Raw genomic sequence first — 24,513 nt, forward strand, 5'->3', positions numbered from 1 at the left:
GTTTGAACACAGTCTGAACAGTTGGCTGCCTTTGGCTGAAACTTGGTGGTTGGTACAAGAGCAGGTTACCGTCTGTTTACACATCCAGTTAGGGTACAGTTCACTATGTACAGAGAAACCTTTAGGCTGAACTTAAAATATATAAAAAGGCAGCTTTAGGCTAAACTTAATTTAGCAGTTCAGAATTCAAAGAGTACTACAGGGTGTACTGTGAACAGTGAGTTCCTTTCCATCTCTGTCCCCTTGACACACGGTTCGTTCTTTTCAGAGGTCACCACTGCTACTACTTTCCATTGCATCCTTCCAGAAATACGCTATGCAGACAAAATTCTCTGTAAAGACCCCTTTAATCCTTGTGTATTGCAGAGTCCTAAGTCCCTTCTCAGCCACATAGCTTGAATCTACCGGGCACTTTACTGGGAGGGCTGTTTCCTGCCCAAGCGCTTTCACAGACATTGTCTTTGTAAGGAAATCCCATTCCCTCAATTGAAAAGCTACAAGAGGGCAGATTCTCCAATTTGTGAAGTTGAACTTGGCTACTGTGTTTGGTGCTTGTACTCTGCTTCGAAATAACTGCCTTTGATTGCTGAACTGTTGTAGTGGAGGCAGCACTAATGAGACAAAGGTGAGCCCTGAAGATCCAGGTAGAAATGAGAGTGAAAGCAACAAAAAAGACATTATCTGAAAAAAGACTTTTACTTTCCTTTTTGTTCTGGGTGGAATATATTTTGTTATCACAGCTTTCAGCGCACATTTAAACATGTCTTCGGCTTGTTTTTACATTTTACAATTTTAAAGACTCTGGGTTCTCCACACTTGGCCAGAGAATGGGACTTGAATTTAAAAAGTGGTGGCAGATTCTTTTGGTTCCTTGGGGAAAGTTTTCTGGCCTGGAGGACTGTAGAGAAAGTCCTGGCAATCAGTGACGCCTGGTTTTCCTGGTGGGAGGAGTTGCTTTTCCATGTGTTTATGTGTTTCCATGTGTTTTTGCTCTGTCTCTTTGAGCAGTGCCTGAAGCAGTGATTCTGCACTTTAGTGTTACCTGGCTGTGTGCTTTGATCTGCTGTGATCAAAAGGTATCATTAATCAGGTATCGAAGTTTGAGAAGGATTTCCTTTAAACAAATCAATTGGGTCAGTCAGTTCAAGGTTATTTCAATGATATCATTCCTTTCACTCATTGGACTTTGAGGGAAAGACACAGAGTTCCAAGTTAGATGGGCATGTGGACATCACCTGGCACAGGTACAGTGGCAGAACTAAAATTCGAGAATTCCTATAATCTCTTTGATCTCCTTTTTGTCTCTCTGGGAAGTCCATGTGGCTTCTGTCATGCTATGACCTGTGACTACCTCATCTCCTTTTAGAACAGGATTACTTAACCTTGGCACTACTGACATTTTGGGCCAGATAATTCTCTGTCGTAGGGGATGTCCTGTGCATCGTAGGGTGTTTAGCAGCACCCCTGACCTCCACCCACTAGATGTCAAGAGCACACTTTTACCCTCACCAGTTGTGACAACCAAAGCTGTGCTGAGGGGGACAGCATCTCCTCTGGTTGAGAATCAGTGTTCCAGAATAAGAATCTGACAGGTCATGTTAACACTGCTGCTGTGTCCGCCAATTATTGTGCTCCTTCCACTTGGAAGCAATCTGTAGACTTTGTGCTTTTCTAAAACACAAATCTGAAAATAGCATTTCCTGTTTAACTTTTGTTGGTTTCCTGTTACATATAGAAAAAAATAGTCTGATTTCATCAAACCACATCTTTTGCCTCTTTTTCTGCCTCCTCCAAAATCCTCTGCTCCAGCTACACTGGACTTTTCACCGTCCCCAAGAGCCTGCAGGTTCATGCCTCCATCCCTCTGCGTGGGTGGCTCATTCTGCCTGGAATGACTCTGGTGAAACCCTTTTAATTCTTTAGGATTCAGTTCAGTTGCAACCTTCTCAGTGAAGACTTTTCTAGACAGAGTCAAATGTTCCTGTAGCACTTTGCCTTACTTCGACTTTAGCCCTTCCAGCACTGCCTGGCCATTATTTGTTCCTGTCAATCTTCTTCATAAGACTGTAACGTACTTAAGGCCAGTTGGCAAAGTCACTACAGGAACGAGAAGATCCAGACTGAACTTGTAGTGGATCCCCAAACCTGGCATAAAAAGTGAAAATTGACTCCAGAGTGACCCAAACCTGTGAATGGCACTGCCACCAGGAGGTGCCAGGTTTGAGGTATCTGGGACTCTGAGATTTGTAGGGTGAGGATACACAGAAGTTGATGCTTAAGGTCTATAGGAAGTCCTCCGTGCACACTGGGTGGCAGTAGGACCTCTTTCTGAAGGGCTACAGCCCCGTCTATATTGGTGAATGTTCTCCACTCATCCCGACAGCTTTACTCTGATTTCAGGGACTGACATTAGACATCCTTTCATGAAGAAGACATTTTTACGTATTCAGTATCTTCAGGCAAAATTGGGAACCTTTAATGGTGAAATTTTCTACACTGATGGGAGCTATGAAGATAGGTCATTCAGACCAGAATAGCTGCCTCTTCAAATCACACCTACTAAGGAACAACCTATTATGCTCACCTATTTGGTTTTTGGGATAAAGACATCCTTAGAATATAAAAAAAAAAAAAATGATTAGTCACTGTGAAAGTGAAGAAGAGCTAAAGAAATGTAAAGGTTGTCTCTACCTCTCTACCTTATTAAAATGAGAGAAAGAAAGGCAGGGAGGGTAAGAGAAAGAGAAAAACTCAACTGCACTTCACACAGTGTTATTAATAAAAAAGTACATTTGTTTCCTTCCCCCTTTGAGCAACTAACACTAAATACTGTTGCGCCTAAAAGGCAGGAAAGGTCATTGCCCCATCTTAAAAAATAATGTTACTCTGTGTCATGTTTAAAATTACATTTGAACTATTTTAAATGTTACATTAAGAGGAAAATCTGTGAGGTTGGCAACTTCTGCCAAGCATTGGTGCAGGTCCCTAAGGTGCTGTCATACTGGTAGGTGTGTCCGTAATGTCTGAAGTGGGTGGGTGTTCCTTTCCCAGGAAGAGGAGTAGGTCAGAGAGGTAGGGATGTCTCTGGATTTATCTCTAGAGGCTTTTTGCAAGGGTTGGGATGGCATTGGGAGATTGATTTAGTTCAGGGAATTTCTGAGCATCAAGGGAAGAGAAAGCAGTTGGAGGGAGGGGTCTTTCACTCATTCCCTGGCCTGCCTTGGCTGGGTCTGGTCTCTGATATGAGGCTTCTAGTTCTCAGAGTGCTTTGGATTTTCAGATGTGTTTATCCCACTTCCCATAGCTCTGCTTTAGTTTATTTGCCTTTTCCTTCCTTCCTTCTATGGGGAATGTGGTCTTTATTCTTTATAGTTCCTAAAGACTCCTTCAATGTGTTTGTGCACGGTGGATGGTGAATACTTGCTAATTGAATTTGCATGTGCACATGTACTTGTGTACATAGTTTGCAGTTATATCTGTGGTCCCAGTGGCCAGTCATACCTTAGAAATGCAGAGCTCCTTAATAAGAAATACATTTTAATGAAACCATATTCTCTTAGGGCCAAATCTCATGCTTTTCTTCAGACACCGTATGGACTGACTGAGGTCTAGAAAATGGAGGAGGATAGGGCAAGAAGATCCTGTTTTCTAACACATTTTATTCTTATATATAGGACAATCTAGTCGTGTTCTCTTCAATCTAGGCCAAACTCACTCTGGTCTAGATTTCTAAGCAACCAGAAAATTAAAATATAAACATATCTTCTTCAAGATCATTCTTTGAGGACAAGCTGGTATAGTATATGTCTTTACAGAAGAGCTATTGCCAAAGTAATAAAGCAATTTTGCACCAGAAATTTCTTTTTATAAAATGTTTTCATGAAAACATTAAAAAAATTCTATTTTGTGTTTCAGATGTTATGCTTAACATACTAGTAACAAAAATGTACTTGGCACAGTGTACTATATGAGCTTATTAAGTCAAGCCGGGGCTGCATTGGAATGATTGGTCATTCAGCACATACTAATGGGGGCATATTGTTTTGAGAACCCCCAGATAAATTGGGCTTCCAGTAACAGAGTGTCTAGCAGCCTGCTCTGAGGGGAAATGAAAGGGAGCTGGATGTGTTCACAGTATGCCTTCCGTGGGATATTTCCTTTACCTGGTAGATGCCTAGTTGTCCGATCCGAGACTGGGAGGCCCTCACATGGAAAAGCTGTTTATACTGTAATGGCAGATGCCCTCATGGCTCTTGTCTGACCTGTGTCCGGTTTATGCCTGTTTGACTGTCGCTGTGGCACTGGAAGCCCAACCTCGTATTCCTCCCACCTCCACTTGTCCCAGGAAAAACTTGGCCTGGGGCAGCCCCTCATTCCTCAGATGGAAGACACAAATTGAATACACCACCGCAGTTCAAATGAGAAAACAAGTTCAAAGAGTTTTACTTGCAGATCCTGGGCAGGGAGGGCACAGTGAGTCAGGAGGGCAGCCCTCCTTCATCCCTGGGTCATGCGAAGCACAAACGGAGAGTCAAGCAGAGAGAAGAGTGTGAACTAGCAACTAGCAGAGTGTGGGCCACTCTAAGTTCCTGGGCAAATACCTCAATGGTCTTTTTAATGGGAAAGTAGGGAGCCCAGTCTACTAGGTGGGAAAGATGTCTCCAAGTTCTTATCTCTGGCCACTGGCTTGGGCCATATGGGTATGGTGTTCTATTTCTGTTGCCTAGGCTGCAACTTTTGCTGTGTCATTCCTGTTCCACATATCTTCTGCTTTTTTCTGGTAGTACCACTTTTCAAATCAAAGAGCAAACTTTCACCATTAGGAAATAATTCAGGACACCATTGACTAATGTTGCAATGTTTATCGCCATAACACAACTAAATACATTTGCATTAAGGAAAATCTTTTTTGTTGCGGTTGAACAGTTTAGAGGCAATTAATGTTATTTTTAAATATAACTGTTTTAAATGCTTTGCAGTCAGGTGATTTTTCTTATCATTGCTGCTGTTTCAATTTTACAAGAAAAATAAAAGTGAATTATTTCTGACCATATTTTCCATCTGTTTCTAAGTAAAGTAAATGAATTTTATGGTTAACCCTTGCTTATTAGCACAGAACCCTTTCTAAAACTGGCAGGAAATGTCATTTATTTCCTTTTCTTGGGGGTTAGATATTAATCCTCATTTGTTAAGTAATAATATCAGCAGGTAAAGACACAGGTTTCAGATTTATGGGAAAGGTTGGCTGCTCCTCTCTTGATTGAACAGATGCCTCTCACTAGGTCTGGAATGAGAGAAAAAATATGATCTTTCTGTTCCCGACTTCTTCTCCTTGCTCCCATCTGAGAGGGTTTAGGTCTGTCTGACTTAAGCCCTGGCTGCTGTGGGTGTTTTTAATATTGGGTCTTGCTGAAGTCAAGTCTCAGCATGGTCTGGCTGTAGAGCTGGGAAGATAAACCAAAGCTTTACAGAATTTAACCTTCATGCCTGTGAGCTCCGTTTAGCTTAAACTCGTTCTTTCCCATAGGACATGTGACCTCAGTGCCAAGCTTCCTGCCCAGCCAACTGGCTGCCTCCATAGAGCTATTATCATTCTTGCGGCTCAGGATTGCAGAGCAGCGTTATTGCTCGCGGTTCTCAGGAAATGGCATGTTCTCAGAAAGCCAGGCCCATCTGGCCTCCCCTTCCTGCTTCTTCACCCAGAGCTTATGCTCCCAGCTTGGTACCCGTCTTCTCCCTCAGGAGAAGTTTGCTTTGGGCTACACCCAGGGCCAGTTAAGATGTTAGAGGCCCTAAGACCTGGAAATATTATTATCATCCCTTCCATCCTCCAACATAGATAATTTCAGCAACAACAACCATAACAGCAGCACCAACAATACTTCTTTACTATTAATAGCGAACATGTATATTGTATTTTCACACGAGGCACTATTTTCAGTGTTACATATGGATGAACTCATTTAATACTGCACCCTCCAAGTTGTTACTATTATTATTCTCGGTTTATGGGTGAGGAAATAAGTCACAGAAAGGTTAAATAATTTGCCTGAGCTAACACAGCTGGTAAGTGGGGGAGCCAGGATTTGAACCTGGGCAGTAGTGTCAGCATCTGTGAACTTAACCGCTATTCTACATTAAACAGTAACACTAAACAGAAAAACTCAAAACTCAAATATATGCTGAAGCTGAATAGTTTTTTTAGGAATTTCAAATGACAAATTTTGTATAAGGCATTTGAAAGTGCCACTTTCTTTTATTTGGTGGCCCTGCTTTGCCAGAACCCTAAAAACTGTGTATGCTGATTGGCTCGTGTAGTGCTGTGCTGTCTCATTCAGTCTTTGGCCCAACCTCCAGGCTTGTTAGAGGCCCTCTCTCTCTTTTGATCTTGCAGGCCACAGTGGGCCTGCCCCCTTTATCAAGAGGAAGCATCTGCTACTTTGCTGGAAAGGAAGGGGTTAGTGCCCCATTGCAGTGCAGTTAGCAGATAGGGGACAGCTATGTCCCCAGGCAGATAGACCTATGGACTGCACGGCCGGCCGGAAGAGCAGGCCCCACTCTCAGCTCCCAGGGTGACTGTGGGCAAGCCATTTAACCTCCCTGTGTGAGGGAGGATGAAATAGCGCTTTGATCTTTGGAGAGAAGAAAGCTTTATATAAATACCAAATAAGTCCACTCTTACTCTGCACCTCTTAAATTCATGTGGAGGCTAATGTGCCTCATAAAATTCCAGTGTGTCCTTAGTTACAAGGCCACGTTCTTAGACTTGGACTCCCAGGTTTTCAATCATAATATCGTGTCTAGTTTTGTGAATTGCCTAAAAGCAAAAATAACCCCTAAGTCTTTTCACAGAGCCTTTTGTCTCAAGAGCTGCAAGAATTCTAATAATACACATTCTATTAAAAAAAATCCTATATATTATTTAAAACCTGTGCATTTTGAAACTAAATTTGTGCCTAAGTGCCTGCTGGAGCCCTGTTTTTGTTCTTTTAGGCTGTTATCCACAGTGACTTGGGATAAAGCTTCAAAGCTTCAGCTGCCCTTCCTTTTTCTTTTTAGCAGATTCAAAGCAGGATTCCTTCTGTCACTCTCCTCTGCCCCCGCATCCAGCTCTGTCTTCCTTGTGTGATGTCCATATCCAAAATTAGCACTCATAAGCACCAGAATCTGAATCAAAATTCATATTCCCTCAGCACCGTGCAGTCAGGGAGAAAGAAGTTCATTTTGTACCTTCGGGTATGGAAGACTGAGATGACCAGGGAAACATTTTTTTTCCCCCAGGAGTAAAAAAATGCAATTTTTAAATTGCATTTTTAAATTGCAACTTCAGAAGAAGAAATTCAAAATGATTGAATTTTAGGCAAGGAAGAGGTAATCGCTGTTCATATCTCTTCACTCCTGTGTAGAGAATTACGTCTCTGCACAGGCACAGAAGCCACTATAAGGGAGAAGGTAAAAGGGACCTGACATTTCCCACACACACTCTGTTTGTCTGGCATCATTCCACTCATCTCTGTGAGGAAGACAGGATTGTCCCCATTTTGCAGATGGCAATTCCAAGGTTCAGAGAAGTCGGGTAATTTCCCTAAGGTTACACAACTAGAAAATAGTTAAAAACCAAGTTCTGGTCCAAAGCCTTTATGAGACACTGGAAATTAGAAAAACCATACTTGGGCTTCATTTGGATTCACCTCTCTTTGGAGCCGTAGAGCCCATCATCACCTGCTCTATTTAGTTGAGTTCAAAAAGCAGTTATTGAGCAGATCACATGTGCTAGTCTTTTCTAAGCACTGTGAACCCAAAGATGACCATGGCCTGGCCTCTGTCCTGGAGAAGCTTACTGCTTCATAGGTGATAAAGCACCTTCTAAAAGGGCAAAACTTATTCAAGTACAATAGACTTAGGTATAAATACAATTTGATGGAATATTAATAATGATACCTAACTTATGGGAACTCATATTTTCAATGCATTATCTTACTACATTGTTTAAGAATGGCAAGAGATAGGGAAACTTATAATCTCCATTTATAGATGAGAGAACTCTGTGTGTTCTCCAATATTGTTATGGTGTGGATATTTACATTTATTAATTAAAATTAAATAAAACAACACATTCAGTTTCTCAGTAGCACAAGCCACATTTCAAGTGTTCAATAGACACCTGTGCCACATGGCCATTATATTGGACAGCAGAGATATAGAACATTTTCATCATTGCAGACAGTCATTTTGGACAATGCTGCTCTAAGTAATTTGTCTACACAGGAACATGGGAAATGGACTTACGTCTGTCTCTGGAGTACATGCTTTTGACTGTTATATCGCTTTTTTAATTTTAGTGAAATTGGGGAGGGGAAGAGAAAGTTAAATGTCTCTTATTTCTTCAAGAAATAAGAAATATCTCAGAAATGGCAGGGAACTATGACATATCAACAGAATTTCCATTGCAGTATTTTTGTGATCGTTGTAAAAACTGGAAACGATTTCTTTCCATGGATCCAAGAAAGTTAGCACTTGCTATTTGATTGCCCTTTTATGGAACCATAAGGTGACTTTTGCTAAGAGTCACTGTAAGAGTGTGCCTTATTTACTTCTAAGCCTCGGTTCCTAATATAGTACCTGGTACATAATAGGCACACAATAAACACTTCTGGAACTAAATTTTAAGAAAGATAACTATAATATCTGCCCATCTCAAAAGAATTGTAGTAAAGGAGAGGAACATCAGTAGACTTCCTTATGATTCCTAGGGGGAAAAAGAAAAGAAGGTTTTCTCCAGGGCAACATCCAGGTGCTCGGCTTCATAAAAAAAAAAGGGCACATTTGTATTTATCTATACTGTGATAGGGATATAAGAGGGAGTGATCATAAGAGCTGCCTTAAATCTTATGTGGGTCAGATTTTACAGTATGCTATTTTAAATCTAAACTAAAGAGACTCTGTATATGGCTCCAAAGGAAGCCCTGAGAAAAAGTCGCCTCAGTACCAAATTAATTCCCCTTATCATCTTATGCAGTGAAAACAAACTAAGTCACCCGCCTGCAAAGCATCCCGGTGTGTTATCCCAGATTACTTGCATTTACCCACCAAATGTTGTGTGAAAACTGAAAAACATACCCTAATTTGGCTCCCAGCTCATCCTCCTGTTTCTTTTTTATTAATGCAACATCTCCACTCCTCCCACTCATCTTCCTTCCCTTCTCTTCATGATGTAGCTAAAGCGTTGTGTCATTTAGAACAAACAAAACCTATAGAAATATGTTTTAAAAGACAGATGCGCTGATTTGGGATGGGAAGCAAATGTTGGATGCTCACTCAATACCTCTTACAGGCTTTAATTTACAGCAAAAATAAAAAGGAGTTGTTCAACATGTAGCGAGGGGAGTCAGCTTTGAACACTGATAAGAGGAGAAAAATGCCAGACTCATTTTGAATTTGAACTTAACAACCAGGACCCTTATTTCCCCGCAGCAAAATGATCGCTACTTTCTTAGAATGATTTAAGAATTCCCTGGAGACGTTTTGCCCAGGCTCTAGAATCCCCCTAACAGGGCTTATCAGAGAAGATTCCAATTTAGAGGAGCAAAAGTTTAGTGTCTGATATCAGCTCTTGCTTTTTTTTTTTTTTAAAGGAGACATGATGTTTTATAGTGTTAACAGTTTTGAAAGGTCTTACATTTCCAGTGAACAGAGCGCTTTTGTGAAAAGGGCTCTGAAAAGCATTATTCAGGCAAAAGTGCATCAAAGGGATGGGAGTTAAAAAGAGAAAAGTTTGCCGATGTAGCGATTGTAGGGAGCATGTGCTGACAGGTGTAATTATGGCCAAATAATTGAATCTTTTAAGAGAGATCTGGCGAGATAAGGCAATAGTTGTGGACTCACATTGAAAACCTGTTCATAATTATATTCTCAAGGGTCCAGCTGTGAATGATACAACCAATGTAGGGTTCTCAAACTACTTTACATGCAGAACATAGCAGCAGTGGGATTTGTACTTTGTAAACTAGGGTTTCATAGCGTAATTTCAGCCCAACTGACCTTAATTGGTTCAGAGGTTGGAGGCAAGTCTTTGCGGTCTGCCTTCTCCCTCAGACTCCTCATAGCCTGGAACCTCTCCTAGCCCCAAAGAGTGGTGGTCAATTTAGATTCTAAGTCCTTTGGTCTCAGAGAAACTAAAGAAAAGTTAATTAATTGCTTTTATTAGTAACATTAAATATCTTTCTTTGCTCTTTGGTTAAAGAGTTTCCAGGCACTTTAGTTTCCTTTGTCTACATGTGCCTTAGCCAAAGACAGTGGGCTAGCGAACAATACCGTGTTTATTGCTGAGATATTCCACTAAAGATATAAAAGACAATAACCTTGTTCCTGGCCTTGAAATATAGGTGCTTAAAGCCTTGGTCCCATGAGAAGTGTGGTGACTGCACCTACTGCATCCACACTTTGCTTAGGAATCTTGAGAATTCTTTTTCAGGGTCTCTGCATGGAGATGGAGCTGAGAGGAGGGAAGGGCAGAAACTAGAGAAATACAATGTGATCATTTCTACCTATAACAGAGCAAAGGGCATCTCTAAGTTCCCGTTAATAATTCTGTTAGACATCTTGCTTCAGGCTTTCATTCAAAATGAAACAATATAACTTATTTTTCTGTATTGTATGACTTTTTTCTTCCAGATTTATAATTTTTTTGTCCTCTTCTATGTATACTTAGATTACTTTGTAACTGTAATGCTATTAAAGGTTTTTCAGTTGGCCAGTGAGTTACAGGTTTTTGATAATGACACCTTAATTTGAAATTCAGGTGATGGCTCCTTTTCTACCATGGAGAATTGACTCCTTAATGTCTTTGGATTTCTAGCATTTTTCTTCCTTTTTCCATTTTAACTGCCAGCTTTTCATTTTACTTTCTATCAATAAGTTTTGGACTCCATTAGTATCTAGGTAGATAGAAGACTGTTTTCTGCATCAGCCTTCTTCAAGCATTTAGCAAGCTCAAAAGGAAATCTAGTATTGCACCAAGAAGTTAACACTGCTATAGCCACAACTTATTCTATTCTCTCCTTACATTATGAACCATTTAGCACAGTGCCTGGCTCATAGTAAGCATTTATGATAATTGTTACTTTATTTTTGGCTCACTTTGTTTATTCATACTATGAGTGAATACTTACCACCTTCAGTGCTTCCTGGAGTTTGACATATGGTCTAATTTGGAATTATGGCTACAATGGGGGTATTCAGATTTTTCCATGGTGGGCCACATGATCTTAATTCTAACATTGGTGCAGGCTACATGATCTTTTAAAAAATTGATCACAACAGTACATCTAGAGGGTCCATCCCCATATAGAAGTATTGGACCGGTAACGGAATCAAATGCAAGTGGAGGAGTAATTAGTTAACTATTTACCTTTTGGTCAGCACCTTTCATTATTATCCAGTACCACGATGAAATTTTAGTGGAACTAAACTTGGGTGGCTCAAAATTACATAATCACATTCACTTTTAGTTTTAAGTACTGGTTTCGTAAAGCGTGCTAGGAGAGCTCCTAGGGTCATCAGTTATGACAGTGGTCTCAACCTGGGCTTTGTCTTCTTAGTACCTGGAGAGCTTTAAAAAAAGATGCTCAGATTCATCTCAGAGAGCCTGACTGAATTTGTCATAGGTAGGGCCTGGCCATTTGATGTTTTTAAAAAGGCTTCTCAAGTGATTTGGAAGGTTGAGAACCACTGAGTGACAGGAAGAGAGACTTAGGATATAGTAACTACTTTTTGACTTGTGCCCAACTAACTTGGTTAAAGTCTTTTCCTACAGCCTAAGCCATGCACACCCCCTCCCTTTTCTTACTTACACCAAACCTGCAAATTAAAACAGAGAGCAGAAAGAACATAGCATTGGAAGCAAATCTTTCCTCTGTCTATTATAAAAAGTGTGATCTTGGAAAAGATTCTTAAATTTAGTGAATTTTGGTTTCCTCATTTGTTAAATTTGAATAATAAAGCTTCCTTATAGAGGAAGATCAAACTACTAATGTGATATGAAAACATTTAGTACAGTTCCCAGTACATAGTAGGAGCTCAGTATATTTTCTTTCTCTTCTTTCCTTCCTTTTGTTTCTTTCTTTCTCTCTCTTTTCCTCCATCTCTCTCCCCCATCCCTCTCTCCTTCCCTTCCTCTTCCTCTCTCTCTCTCCTTTGTTTTTCATTTTTTCTTTTTTTAAAATGAGGGGCTTGGATAACATTTAAATACCCCTTATGCCCTAAAATCTAGTGAATTTGATTCTTTGTATTAAGCAATGTGATTAAAGAATAACCACATCGTATTCTTTTTTTTTTTTTTTTCCAAATTCAGTTTATATGCAAAAAAGGAAGCTATTGGCAAACAGTTGATAAGGGACGAATTTGGAGTTTCTTTTAGTATCCTGTTCACGTATTCTCACTTGGCTGCCCTTTCAACCTGATGTGTCTATGAAGTGGCTGGCCAGGGTTGGGATGTGCTTTGAGTTGTGGGAACAAGTTTTGTGATTGAGTGATGCCATCTGTTATGTGGGCATTGACCTTGTGCCCTTGACCATCATTCATGTGTTTCAACCATAAGCCCATCCTACTTATTTTATAATAATGGCGGTAGCATCTGGCATGTAGATTATAGCATCTATTTGAAGGGATGCACTTCAGAGAAGTACAGATGAAATCTAAAACATCTTCCAATTACTACCTGGCTAATTAGTTTTTTGCCAAGAAAATAAAATGTTGCTGTATCTCGATCCATTCCCAGAGAGTCATAGGGGAATTCATTCCATTACAGCTTGGTGTCATGGAACAGTTCATTATTCATGGCAGTGACTCAGGAAGGCATCTGCCTTGTTTTGTTGTGACACATACCTGTGTTTTGCCCACTTATTTGGCTCCAAATGGAAGCTCAAGCAAATGAGAGAGGTCCCAAGCTTCTGTTATTAACTAGTTCAGGCTAACCAAAGCAGAGAACTGGGAGATTATTCCAATGTGCTGTCTCAAGGGAGTTGCTTGTGTTAGAGCAGATAAATTATCCAGGGGAAAAGCCACTTTGATGATGACAGTGTGATCCTCTGCTGTTTCTCAGTGCCTGGGAAAGTGTAACGGGGTTGCAGTGCAACTTAAGGGTTAAGACCAAGAGTTTAAAAATCATAACAACCTGGATTCCAATTTTGGCTTCATTACTATCTATGGCAAGAATCAGCAAACTTTTTTTGTAAAAGGGCAGCTAGTAATTATTTTAGGCTTTGTGGGCCATATGATCTCAGTCACAACTACTTAACTCAGCAGTTATAGTCGAAAGCAGCCATAGACAATACATAAATGAATGGGCATGGCTGTGTTCTGATAAAACTTTATTTACAAAAATAGGCAGTGGGCCAGATTTGGACCATGGCTGTAGTTTTCCTACCTCTGATCTATAAGATCTTGTAATAATAAGTTGCTTTCATTCTCTAAGATTGTTTTGAGGACTAAAAAACATAATGTATGTAATAAAACACTTCCCATGTGCTTGGCATACAGTAAGCACTTAAAAATAGTAGTTGCTATTGTTTTATTAAAATATTGTATATCATATAATGACATGATGCTATTGCTTGTAAGATGCATCTGGGTTTCAGAGATGTTAAAGTATGATTAAAAAGTCTTAGAATTGATAAAATATGGTAATTAATTAATTACAGTAACAAGGTTATATTTAGGATTTTAAGTCTTGTTCTACCAATGGTATTTTAAAGCTTCTTGTATAACATGTCTCTATGATTATTATTATATATTTTTTTTTGTCAGAGACACATGCCATGAACTCCTGGGACACGTTCCACTACTTGCGGATCCTAAGTTTGCTCAGTTTTCACAAGAAATAGGTCTGGCGTCCCTGGGAGCATCAGATGAAGATGTTCAGAAATTAGCCACAGTGAGTTCATTTTCAACTTAAAAACTATTCTATTTATGTCCGTTTGTAAGGTAAGAAGCTTCAGAGTTACTGACTGTGAATTATAGGCAAATGTTCTGGAGAGAACATGGTGATTTTATCCTTTTTCATGTTGTGTTCTTTTGAAGCACAGTGAATTCTTGGTTTCTTGACCACCAGAATATTTGTATTTTATCCTTCTTGTTCAGGGGTTAGCTAGATATAAAGGGCTAGATAGTAAATACATTAGGTTTGTGGGTCATAAGTTCTCTGTCACAATTACTCAGCTCAGCCACTGTAGTACAAAAGCAGCCTCAGACAATACATAAATGAATGAGTGTGGCTGTGTTCCAATAAAACTTTATTTACAAAAGCTGGTGGTGGCCCAGATTTGTGCTGTAGTTTGCTGACTCCCATAGAAATATTAGTAATAGTAAAAAGTATACATTTATGATAAAGTAGGGGTCGTACCTGGGATTATCTCTTTGATTCGTCTGTATGGTTGTAGTCAGATATAATTTGAGTCAGCAGTAAGAAACTCAGGTTCAACAATTATTCTAAGTACACCCCCTGAAATTTAATAGATGCTGTGTTATCTTCTCAAAACTGAGTTTCTTCTCAAAACAAGCAACGTGAGAGGAAAGGTGTAATGCTGGCTGCCTGGCCGGGCGCGGTGGCTCACGCCTGTAATCCTAGCACTCTGGGAGGCCGAGGCGGGTGGATCGCTCGAGGTCAGGAGTTCGAGACCAGCCTGAGCAAGAGTGAGACCCCGTCTCTACTAAAAATAGAAAGAAATTATATGGACAACTAAAATACATATATACAAAAAATTAGCCGGGCATGGTGGCACATGCCTGTAGTCCCAGCTACTCGGGAGGCTGAGGCAGTAGGATCGCTTAAGCCCAGGAGTTTGAGGTTGCTGTGAGCTAGACTGACGCCACGGCACTCACTCTAGCCCGGGCAACAGAGCAAGACTCTGTCTCAAAAAAAAAAAAAAAAAAAAAAAAAAATGCTGGCTGCCACCTTTAAGATGTGGAAGAGCCAGATCTAGCACGCTCACATGCCTTACCTTAGCCCCATTTCGAAGAGCCCAGGAAAAGAAAGCAAGTTTAGCAAGCTCTCTTACCTACAGAGACCAGTCAGTTAGCCTAATGAGCAAAACCACCATGTAAAGAAAAATGGGATCTTAAATTGTATGTATGTGGCACAGATACACATCAGTGACATATTAGATATGCAGGAATATTCTTCACTCCCACCAAGAAATAAGTTTTCTCTAGGTTTCTTAAAACACACAGATCTTTCAGTGTATCTTTTGTTTCCTATTTATTTTTGATAGAGATATGGGCACTAAGAAATATTTCTGTACTGAAAGATACACAGCAAGCCACCTAAATGGCAGGGACCCTTAGTGTCAGTATGGGGACGCACAAGGGCCCGTGGTGGACTGGGAGACTGTACCTCTCATGTGGCAGAATGCTGGTTCCCAGCCACTGCTAAGTGTTGCCAGATGGGATGCAGGGGGCTTTGTCTTGCCAGATCACCCCAATTTTTAAGAGAAACTGGCAGTCTATATTTTTACATGATATCTAATGATTTTAAAATTTTGGCTCATTAAAAACATCCCACCATTATGAGCTGAGGAAAATATATTTGTAGACTGAATCTGGATCTCATGTGCCTTGGCTATCTTTCAGGATATGGCCAATTATCTCAAAACTTAGTGGCTTAAAGCAACACATAATTATTATCTCATAGTTTCTATGTGAAAATTTGAGAGCAGTTTACTGAGTGGTTCTGGCTCAGGGACCCTCATGAGGTTGTAGTTGAGGTGTTTGGCCTGTGGTTGTCGGAGGGTTCAGGGGTCTGCTTCTAGGATGGCCCACTCACGTGGCTGTCGTCAGGAGGCCTCTGTTCCTCACCACGTGGGCCTCTCCAGGGGCTGTTTGAGTGTCTTTATGACATGGCCACTGGCCTCCTCCACAGCAAGTGATGAGACGGAGGGAGAGAGCGAGAGCAAGGAGAAAGTTGTAGTGCCTTTCGTGACTTGATCCAATGCTGTCCCTGTTGGCCATATTCTATTCGTTAGAGGAGACTCACTTCGGTCCACACTCAAGGGGAGAGGAATTAGGTTCCATCTTTTGAAAGAAAAAGTGTCAAAGTATTTGTGGACATATTTCAAAATCTTCACACCATGGGCCCTGTTATTTAGTTCTCAACCTTGGCTCTGGTTTTAAATTCCTTATTTTGGAAACTTTTCTGTGCCTTTTGAATTTCCTTTGAAATTTTTGCATTTCAAGCTTTCACTCTCTGCAGCTGTACCCCTGACCAGGGAGCAAGGTATGTTGCTTACTTGTCTGACTCAGAACAGCTGCAAACTGGGATTCAACTGCCAGGTTCTGTGTGGAGCTGACGTGTGCGTGTGCATGTGTGTGTGTGTGTGTGTGCACATGTGTGCTCAGAGGAGGAGGAGGAATAGGACGGAGTTCATGGATGTGAATGTAGCTGGATCCTAGTGAGTGCTCTTAATCTTTCCTTTTTCAAAAGAAGTGAGAAGAAAGCAGTTTTATTGTCCTTTATTTTTACACTGCATCAAATTATGAATTAATCTCATCATTCAAATTACATTTACGAGGAATATGACAAAATCCTCGCTTTTTGGAAATGTATAGCCCGTACAGATAAAGCTAAGATTTTTTTTTTGGAAAAGAAAGAAAGAAAGTTTGTGCTGAATCTCAAAAGATGAGAAAAAGTTAGCCAAGTGGAGAAGAGGGAGAGGGAGGACTAGAGGAAGAGTTTCAGTCAGAATAAGAAGTCTCTCTGGGTTGGGGGGCTGAGTTTCTTTCTGGAGGATCTGGGGGAGCATCTGTTTCCTTGCTGTTTCCTCCTTCTGGAGGCCTCCGCATTCCTTGGCTCATGGCTCTCATCCCCCCTCTTTAAAGCCAGCAAGAATGCATCTCTCTGCCTTTCTTCTGTTGTCACATTTCTCTCTCGATGACAAAGGCTGGGAAAGATCCTTTGCTTCTAAGGGCTTGTGTGATTAGATTGGGCCCACCTGGGTAACTCCTGATCCTCTTCCCATTTCAAGATCGATAGCCTTAATCAGCATCTGGGGAGGAGAGCATGGACGTCTTTGGGGAGCCATTATTCTTTGTTTCTACTTTCATGCTTTCAAGAAAAAACTAAGACTTGTGCCTTGAAGCCTATTTTAGTAGGGCCAGCAAATTTGTAGGATGAGTAAGTTTTCTTTAGGAACTTACATTCCTTAGCATGATTCCAATACACTTGGCCTTGGATTGCCTTTGCTCTAACAGCTAAAAACACTTCCATCTGGTTAGAGATCATTAGGTCATTAATCATGTTTCTCTCTCACTCTTTCTGTTTCTCCCCCTTTTTTTATTGTTTTTTTTTTCCCCTGGAATTTACCTGCTTTTCAGCAAAAGCCAATTCAAACTCACAGATATTCTTTAAATGGCCAAAGGATTCTAGGTACCATGAGGTAGGGGTAGGAAAAAAAGGGGTAGTGCTTGCTTCAAGAAACTCATAATCTAGCACACGAAAATACAGAAAACCTAGAGTCAGTATCGTTATTTTACTTATATACATGAGCAGATATGTAGGAGAAGTGGATTTAGATGAATCTTCCCAGTGTGTTTGAGTGAGTTCTGGGTCTGATGTTGGAAACTGGGATTCAGCACGTGGGCTGGGGGAGAACCAGAAGAGATGGTTTTCTCTATAGAGGTGACAGGTGAGGGAGGATTAGGTGTCCACCAAGGAGGCCAACCTGCCTGCAATCTTGCAGTGGCTTTGATGGTTAAAACAAAATCAGAGTGTAAACTTGCAAAGGATTTTAATGGAAAAGATTCTGACTCTCTTCTAAGTGCAGTGGAGAACTTGGGGGGTGTTTGTGTCTCACCATGGTTTTGCCTGGTTTACTCATTTCTCTGTTCTTGACATTGCCTGAGCCCCCATTCCAATTCCCAATGATCTTCTGTCCCTCACAAGCCTTGCAGTTACAATTCTTCATAGACTGCCCATTTACCTTTAATAGGGTTTTGCAGATCAAAGAGAAATTTGGAAAGATTTTTCTTCGTGATGTGGAGAGTATGGAGGAGTGTGAGGAGGTGAGGGAGATTTTTCTTGAAATGATGCTAAAATTGCTATTGATGTCTAGAACTACACCCCATTCCTCAGTTAAAAACAAAGGTGATGGAAAACTGCCAGAAGATGCTCTTGAAAGAAAACACAGTTAGATTCCAACGAGGCAATTTCATAGCACACCCTGGAATAAATAACCTACCTGTTGGATCGCATGCATATTAATGACCCTTATACCATACACTGAAGCTAGAAGGCAAATTTAATGACCTCCTTGCAAAGACTAAGAGATTAAGAGTTCAGGTCTTGCTGGCAGGGATAAAAAGTCCTGTGGTGGTGGTTTCAGGGGTGGGTAGTGGTGGCTCTCTAGGCCAGGTGACAAATGGAGGTAGTATTAGCTGATTTCCTCAAAGTTGGTCGCATTAAGCCCTCTGAAGAAGCACTGAGAGAAAACTGAAAGATGAGATGCACCAAAGGAGAAAAATCCATAGAAAGGACAAATGGAAAGCCGTGGAAATCACTATTTATGCAGAACAACAAGACAGGCCATATTATTCTTTTACTCTAGGTGAGATTTATATTATTAATGACTCTGTTTATATGGTGCCTGGTTTTCCTTGTTTAGTGAATGTAAGCACTTATGAAAAAGAGTCATGCCTAGTGAAAGCAGACACTTAGTAACTTTCTGTGATGTACTGTAGACAAATCTAAGAAAGAAAACAATCTCCACTAGGACCGATTGGCACCACCAAACTCTTGTTTTATCCAAAGCAGCTTTTGAACTTCTGGGTTTGATTTTCAGAGGTACCCAGCTATGTTGTCTGTACCTACTGTATCTCTTTGCTGTATTTCTGCATGATATTTATTTTGACATTTTAATAATGCTCAGTTTTGAGAATGAAGCTATCTCTGCAGTTTTATGTAGGCAATGGTTTCTATGCCTTGAGAACCATTTAAATGAAACTCTGTTGTATTTGAAGAAATTGATGATAATGTTTGGAAAGTATATCACGAATGCATTTTTAGTCATGTAAAAAATTTGCCCTCTGGTGGATAATGAATAAGGCCACTGGTTTTGGCAGCTGTACTCTTTTCATACTCATCATAGCTGTCCGAGGTCTGTGCGTGACAGATATGCAAAAGTGTTCTCAATAAGGGCTGCTTAGAGTGTGTTATAATTTTGAGACCAGCCATTTTCCACTGTAGTGCTGGCCAGAGTAGATTTCATAGATTAGTGTGTATGTTAGGGGTGTAAACTCAAATGCTTTCAGTGGCCAGGTAGGTAGCAAACGTGTGGAACAGCTTTATATAAGATAGTAAGGAGAGCCTGAGGAGAACTGGAGAACATACATTATGCCTAAAGGCCTTCAAACTAAAACATTAAAACAAAACAAAGAGTTCTTTGCCTACAAATCATGTCTGTAAGCTGAAACAGAACTGTAGGCTCTCATTTGCCAGCCCTTATATCTGAAGTTAGATTTTACTTTATGTTTAGTTAAATATTATTTTAGAGACAGGGTCTCCCTCTGTCGCCCAGGCTGGAGTGCAGCAGTCCAATCACAGCTCAAACTCCTAGGCTCAAGTATTCCTCCCACCTCAGCCTCCCAAGTAGTGGTACTACAGGTGTGCGTCACCATGCCCAGCTCATTTTTCTTATTTTTTGTAGAGTTGAGGTCTCACTATGTTGCCCAGGCTGGTCTTGAACTCCTAGCCTCAAAGGATCCTCCAGTCTCGACCTCCCAAAGTGCTGGGATTATAGGCACGAGCCACCGTGCCTGGTCCAGATTTTAATTTAGACTATACCATACTTCAGGGACAAGCCCATGCTAGTTTCCTCTTTATATCACATTGTACGTTCTCTATTACCATTTGCTAGACAATAGAATATTTTTCCTAAGACGGCTATTATAGTGTTCAGTAGCGATCTTATTGCTGTTGAGAGGTGACTGGTTTTGAATTGTGACTTTAAACATGTTACAAATGTGACTCTCATCCATATGCACTGAGCACGTGTCAAAGATTTATTTAACTCATTAATGAGGCAAAAGCAGAATGGTGCATCTAGTTCAAAGAAGAATTTGAGAGACTGAGAATATATAGTCACTGAAAAAAAGAATCCTGAAATAAGATACAAAACTGGTTTTTGATCTACAGGGCAATAAAACTATAACCTTGAAGTTATCTTTTCTACTAGGCAAAAATTATTTGCATGGCTAGTGGGCAAAAATAATTTGCAATTTATTAATCTTCACAAGTTAACACTTAACTTTGCAGTGTCTAGGCCCTAATCAACAGTAAGTAGGAAGTCAGCAAAAGATTCTGTCTCCTGAATCAGTGCTTTACAAACTGTGATGTATATAAAATAACCTGGGGATCTTGTTAAAATGCACATTCTGATAGAGTAGGTCTGAGGTGGGGCCTGAGATTCAGCTTTTCTGGCAGATCCCAGGTGATGCTGATGCTGCCAGTGCAAGGCCCACACTTTGGTGGCAGGAGAAGCAGGTGACATTTTAAACATGTGGGTCCGTTAGACAATACTCTAATATATATTTCAAAAGGCACATGGTAATCATTCATCCTTATTTCCATATTTCTGATACTTTTCTAAAAACAAAATTAATAGGATATCACCAGATAAATATTATACATTGTGAGATGAGTTTATTTCTGACTTATTCAAGGCCTGAAAACAGACCCTTATATCTGTGAGAGCCATTTCATTGGTTGTGTTTTGTATATATGCTCTCATACTCTTCTTTCATCTGCTTCTTTTTCATATGACTTATATTATTTATTTTTATAGGAATGCACAAACAGAAATTCACTGATCAGGTGAATTTAAGAACTAGGCCCAGAAACATATTGATTTCCCTTCCCTCAAATGTTAGAAAATGTAAAGGGGCATCTTTCATCAAATGGTGCATCCCATCCTATGATGCAGATGGCTTTAATTCAGTCTATTCATTTCTCACATCATAGAGGCATTTGAAACAGACAAAGCTGTGCATCATCTGTAGGAGAAAGCAATCAGTATGAATATACCACAGATGTTTGCCAAGCAGAATAAATCGGCCTCTGGCCCAGTTGGAATTTTCCCTCTACGGAGAGTTTTAGGTCATCCATTTAGTTCTGTTGACCCTGAAACGTGTTTACCTTCACTTTCTGATTGAAGGGATTCTGTCACTGGGCCCTGGTGATGCTGATGAGACGAAAGCCTTAGCCTAGGTAACGAAGGAATCAGCTGCCTTTCCCAGAACGTGTTCCCAAAGTGTCAGCCTCATGAAATGATATTAAGAGTTCTGAGCAGGCCGGGCGCGGTGGCTCACGCCTGTAATCCTAGCACTCTGGGAGGCCGAGGCGGGTGGATCGCTCGAGGTCAGGAGTTCGAGACCAGCCTGAGCAAGAGCGAGACCCCGTCTCTACTAAAAATAGAAAGACATTATACGGACAACTAAAAATCTATATAGAAAAAATTAGCCGGGCATAGTGGCGCATGCCTGTAGTCCCAGCTACTCGGGAGGCTGAGGCAAGTAGGATCGCTTATGCCGAGGAGTCTGAGGTTGCTGTGAGCTAAGCTGACGCCACGGCACTCACTCTAGCCTGGGCAACAAAGTGAGACTCTGTCTCAACAAAAAAAAAAAAAAAAAAAAAAAGAGTTCTGGGCAAATATATTTGGAAAACACCGGATTAAATAAGCTTTGTGTAGGACTTTTCATAACATTTAGTAAGATAATATGCAGAGTGAATCTCCAAAAGTGATAAAAAAGTTATTTTTCCAAACTTATCGTATTTCCTCCATTCCAAGATGACATTGGTTGGAAAACATATTATCAATAGTGGCCTGCTTTTTGTTTTTTAAGGAAAAAAAGATTAGCAAAATTTTTGTAAGATGAAGCTCCATTTTGGAAATGTTACAATGTAAAAAAAAGTGAGCTTCAGCATTGTTGATCAAAGGGTACAAAGTTTGCGATAGATAGGATGAATAGGTTTTGAGATTTATTGCACAGCGGAGTATAGTCAATAATAATGTATTATATATTTCAAAATGACTAAGAGTAACTTTCAAATGTCTTACCATAAAAAAAGATAGGTAAGTGAGATGGTGGCTATATTAATTAGCTTGATTTAATCATGCCACATTGTATACAAATATCAAAACGTCACATTGTACCCCATAAATGTATACAACTCTGATTGGTCAATCAAAAATAATATGAAAAAAAAGATAACTGTGATGCAAAGGGGATCTGGCTGTTTATACTCCCAGCCAAGAAAGGAAGGGTGGCCAGTGCCTACAGTTACAGGTAGAACTAGAGATGTCACTAGGTGAAGGGAAGGGGAGAGAGACAGAGAGAGAAAGGGAAGGAGGAAGAGAAAGACATGTGTACACACACAGAATGAACTATGATCATAAATTTGTTCTGTATCTGACTAGGCAAAGGGTGGGGGACTCATGGCTACATCTGAGCTCTGATAATGGCAAAACTAGAACCCTAACCATTTTGATACTGAGTGCTATGGAACACAATTGGTAAACAAGAAAAATCTTAGAAACAAAACAAAGCAATAATGACAAAAGAAAATACATTATATGGTTGTAGTAGTCTCTTTTTATGAAATGCATATTAGCATCCCAATCTCTTAATAGTCCAAGGAGGACAGTTTAGAAGATACAAGTCTGGAATATCTTTTGGAAGGGTAAAATTCATTGTGAACAGAGACTTGATCATCAGCTAAATTTTTTTTTTTTTTTGGCAGGAAAGAAGTGTCAGGAAATTAGTAATACAGGGCTCTGTATATTCCTTTATCAAAACAAATAATGTATTTGTTGTAAATAAAAGAGTTTGCATTGATTGGGGCTTTTGATGGCCCAAATCAAGTGTACTTGAATTTTCAGGTACAACCAGTACTTTCTCAGGCTGAGAGTGGTAATAAAAATGTACAGTTAGTCTTACACTAATAATCAACTATAATTCACATTAGAAGTGTGATTGTAAAGATAAACTTAGTTTATAAATTGCTAATTAATATTTTCCTGCCTGTTAAGGACATTAGCTTGTTTCCTCTTGCCTTTGCCTACCTGGCTGAGGGTAGGGTACCTTCGGATGCTAAAAGATTTATGCCCAGCTGTAGTTCTTTCTGAACAGGGATGACATTAAAAATGACCATTTTAGTATCTCTACATAAAGCCTGAAATAAGCTTCAGGCTTATTTATTCCATGTCTTTGAACTAATTCATCTCTTTGGATCATTTGATACAAAGCTGACAAAGGCCTGGAAGGAATGCACTTTTATACATTCTTAATTGAGATGTTTGGGTGGATGATCAGTTTGTGTATTTCTAAGAGTAACTTAATTAAAAGCTAATAATGTCTATCCCAACTCATTACTTTCACTTGTATGTCTGCTGTGCATATAGAAAAGTAGTAGCATCTTGCAAGGAACACTCTAATTCTTTAACTAGTCCCATAGAGTTTAACTTTTTTTTTTTTTTTACATTGTTTTCACCACTACCTTCCCTTGATCTTTTTCTACCTGGCTGCTTCAAGGTTACCTTTCTCTCTAACTCTGTTCCTTGATTTAGATATTGTAGCTGAGGCTGTTTTGCAATATCCGTTTGTGTATGTTTCACTTAAGGTATTTGTTATTGCCATTATGAAGTGTTTGCCATCTCTTTGTATTATGAGGAGAACACCACAGGTATTCAAAATTTTAAAAATGAGACCTGCATTGGCCACTGTGCTTAGAAACAAATCTATTTGCACTTGTACATTTATGCACCTCAAATCTTTCTTGGTCATTTATAACTGTATCCTAGGGGCCTCAGAGAGCCATCATATAGCTGTAGATGACAAATAAAACAACCAAACAAAACAAACTCATTTTAGATATTTGGGAACTCATAAAGATAGAACTGCTTTGATAACTCTTCATTCGCTGTTAGTGCCCTGAGTGAGTGCTCAGCCCACCGTGCTCCGTGTTCACTTCACTTTCCCCATGCAGTAGCACCACAGTCAAGGCTTGGGAGCACTCAGAACTGATGAAGATGCTATTTGGGGTGTTTGATGCGTGGGATGTGGTGTGATGCAATGCGGTGGAAAGAATCTGAACTAGAAGTTAGCACAGCTGGGTTTGAGAGCTGGTTTTGCTACTTCTTAACCTGTGCTCAGGTTAGGCACAAAGAAACAAATTATGTTACCTGTTTGTTCCTCAAATGTCTTCTTTAACATAAGGATCTTCTCTTACCACCCAGTGCTGAATAAGAACCACATGGGATAACCTCCTTTTGTAATAACATACTATGACATCATCTGTATCACACCCAGGTCTGATAGTACCTGATCTCACCATTACCTAAGAAATCCTAACTGTACCAAGGGAGCTATGTAGTTGGATAAATAATTTTAAAGTCATTTTAAGCCCCCACATTTTCTACTTCTTTCCATGATTCAAAGTCCTGACATTGAGCCCTTCATACTTTTTCT

General features: G+C 40.0%; 1 protein-coding gene across 1 annotated transcript in view; it reads left to right on the forward strand.

The window, feature by feature from the left end:
* TPH2 (tryptophan hydroxylase 2) overlaps positions 1-24,513 on the forward strand; it is an 89,702-nt gene that overhangs the window by 38,220 nt on the left and 26,969 nt on the right. The window contains exon 8 of the mRNA XM_069490657.1: positions 13,807-13,933. Coding sequence (XP_069346758.1) covers positions 13,807-13,933 — 127 coding nt within the window. The remainder of the gene's footprint in view (positions 1-13,806; positions 13,934-24,513) is intronic.

Source organism: Eulemur rufifrons, chromosome 16, assembly GCF_041146395.1.
Source record: "Eulemur rufifrons isolate Redbay chromosome 16, OSU_ERuf_1, whole genome shotgun sequence".
NCBI lineage: Eukaryota > Metazoa > Chordata > Mammalia > Primates > Lemuridae > Eulemur > Eulemur rufifrons.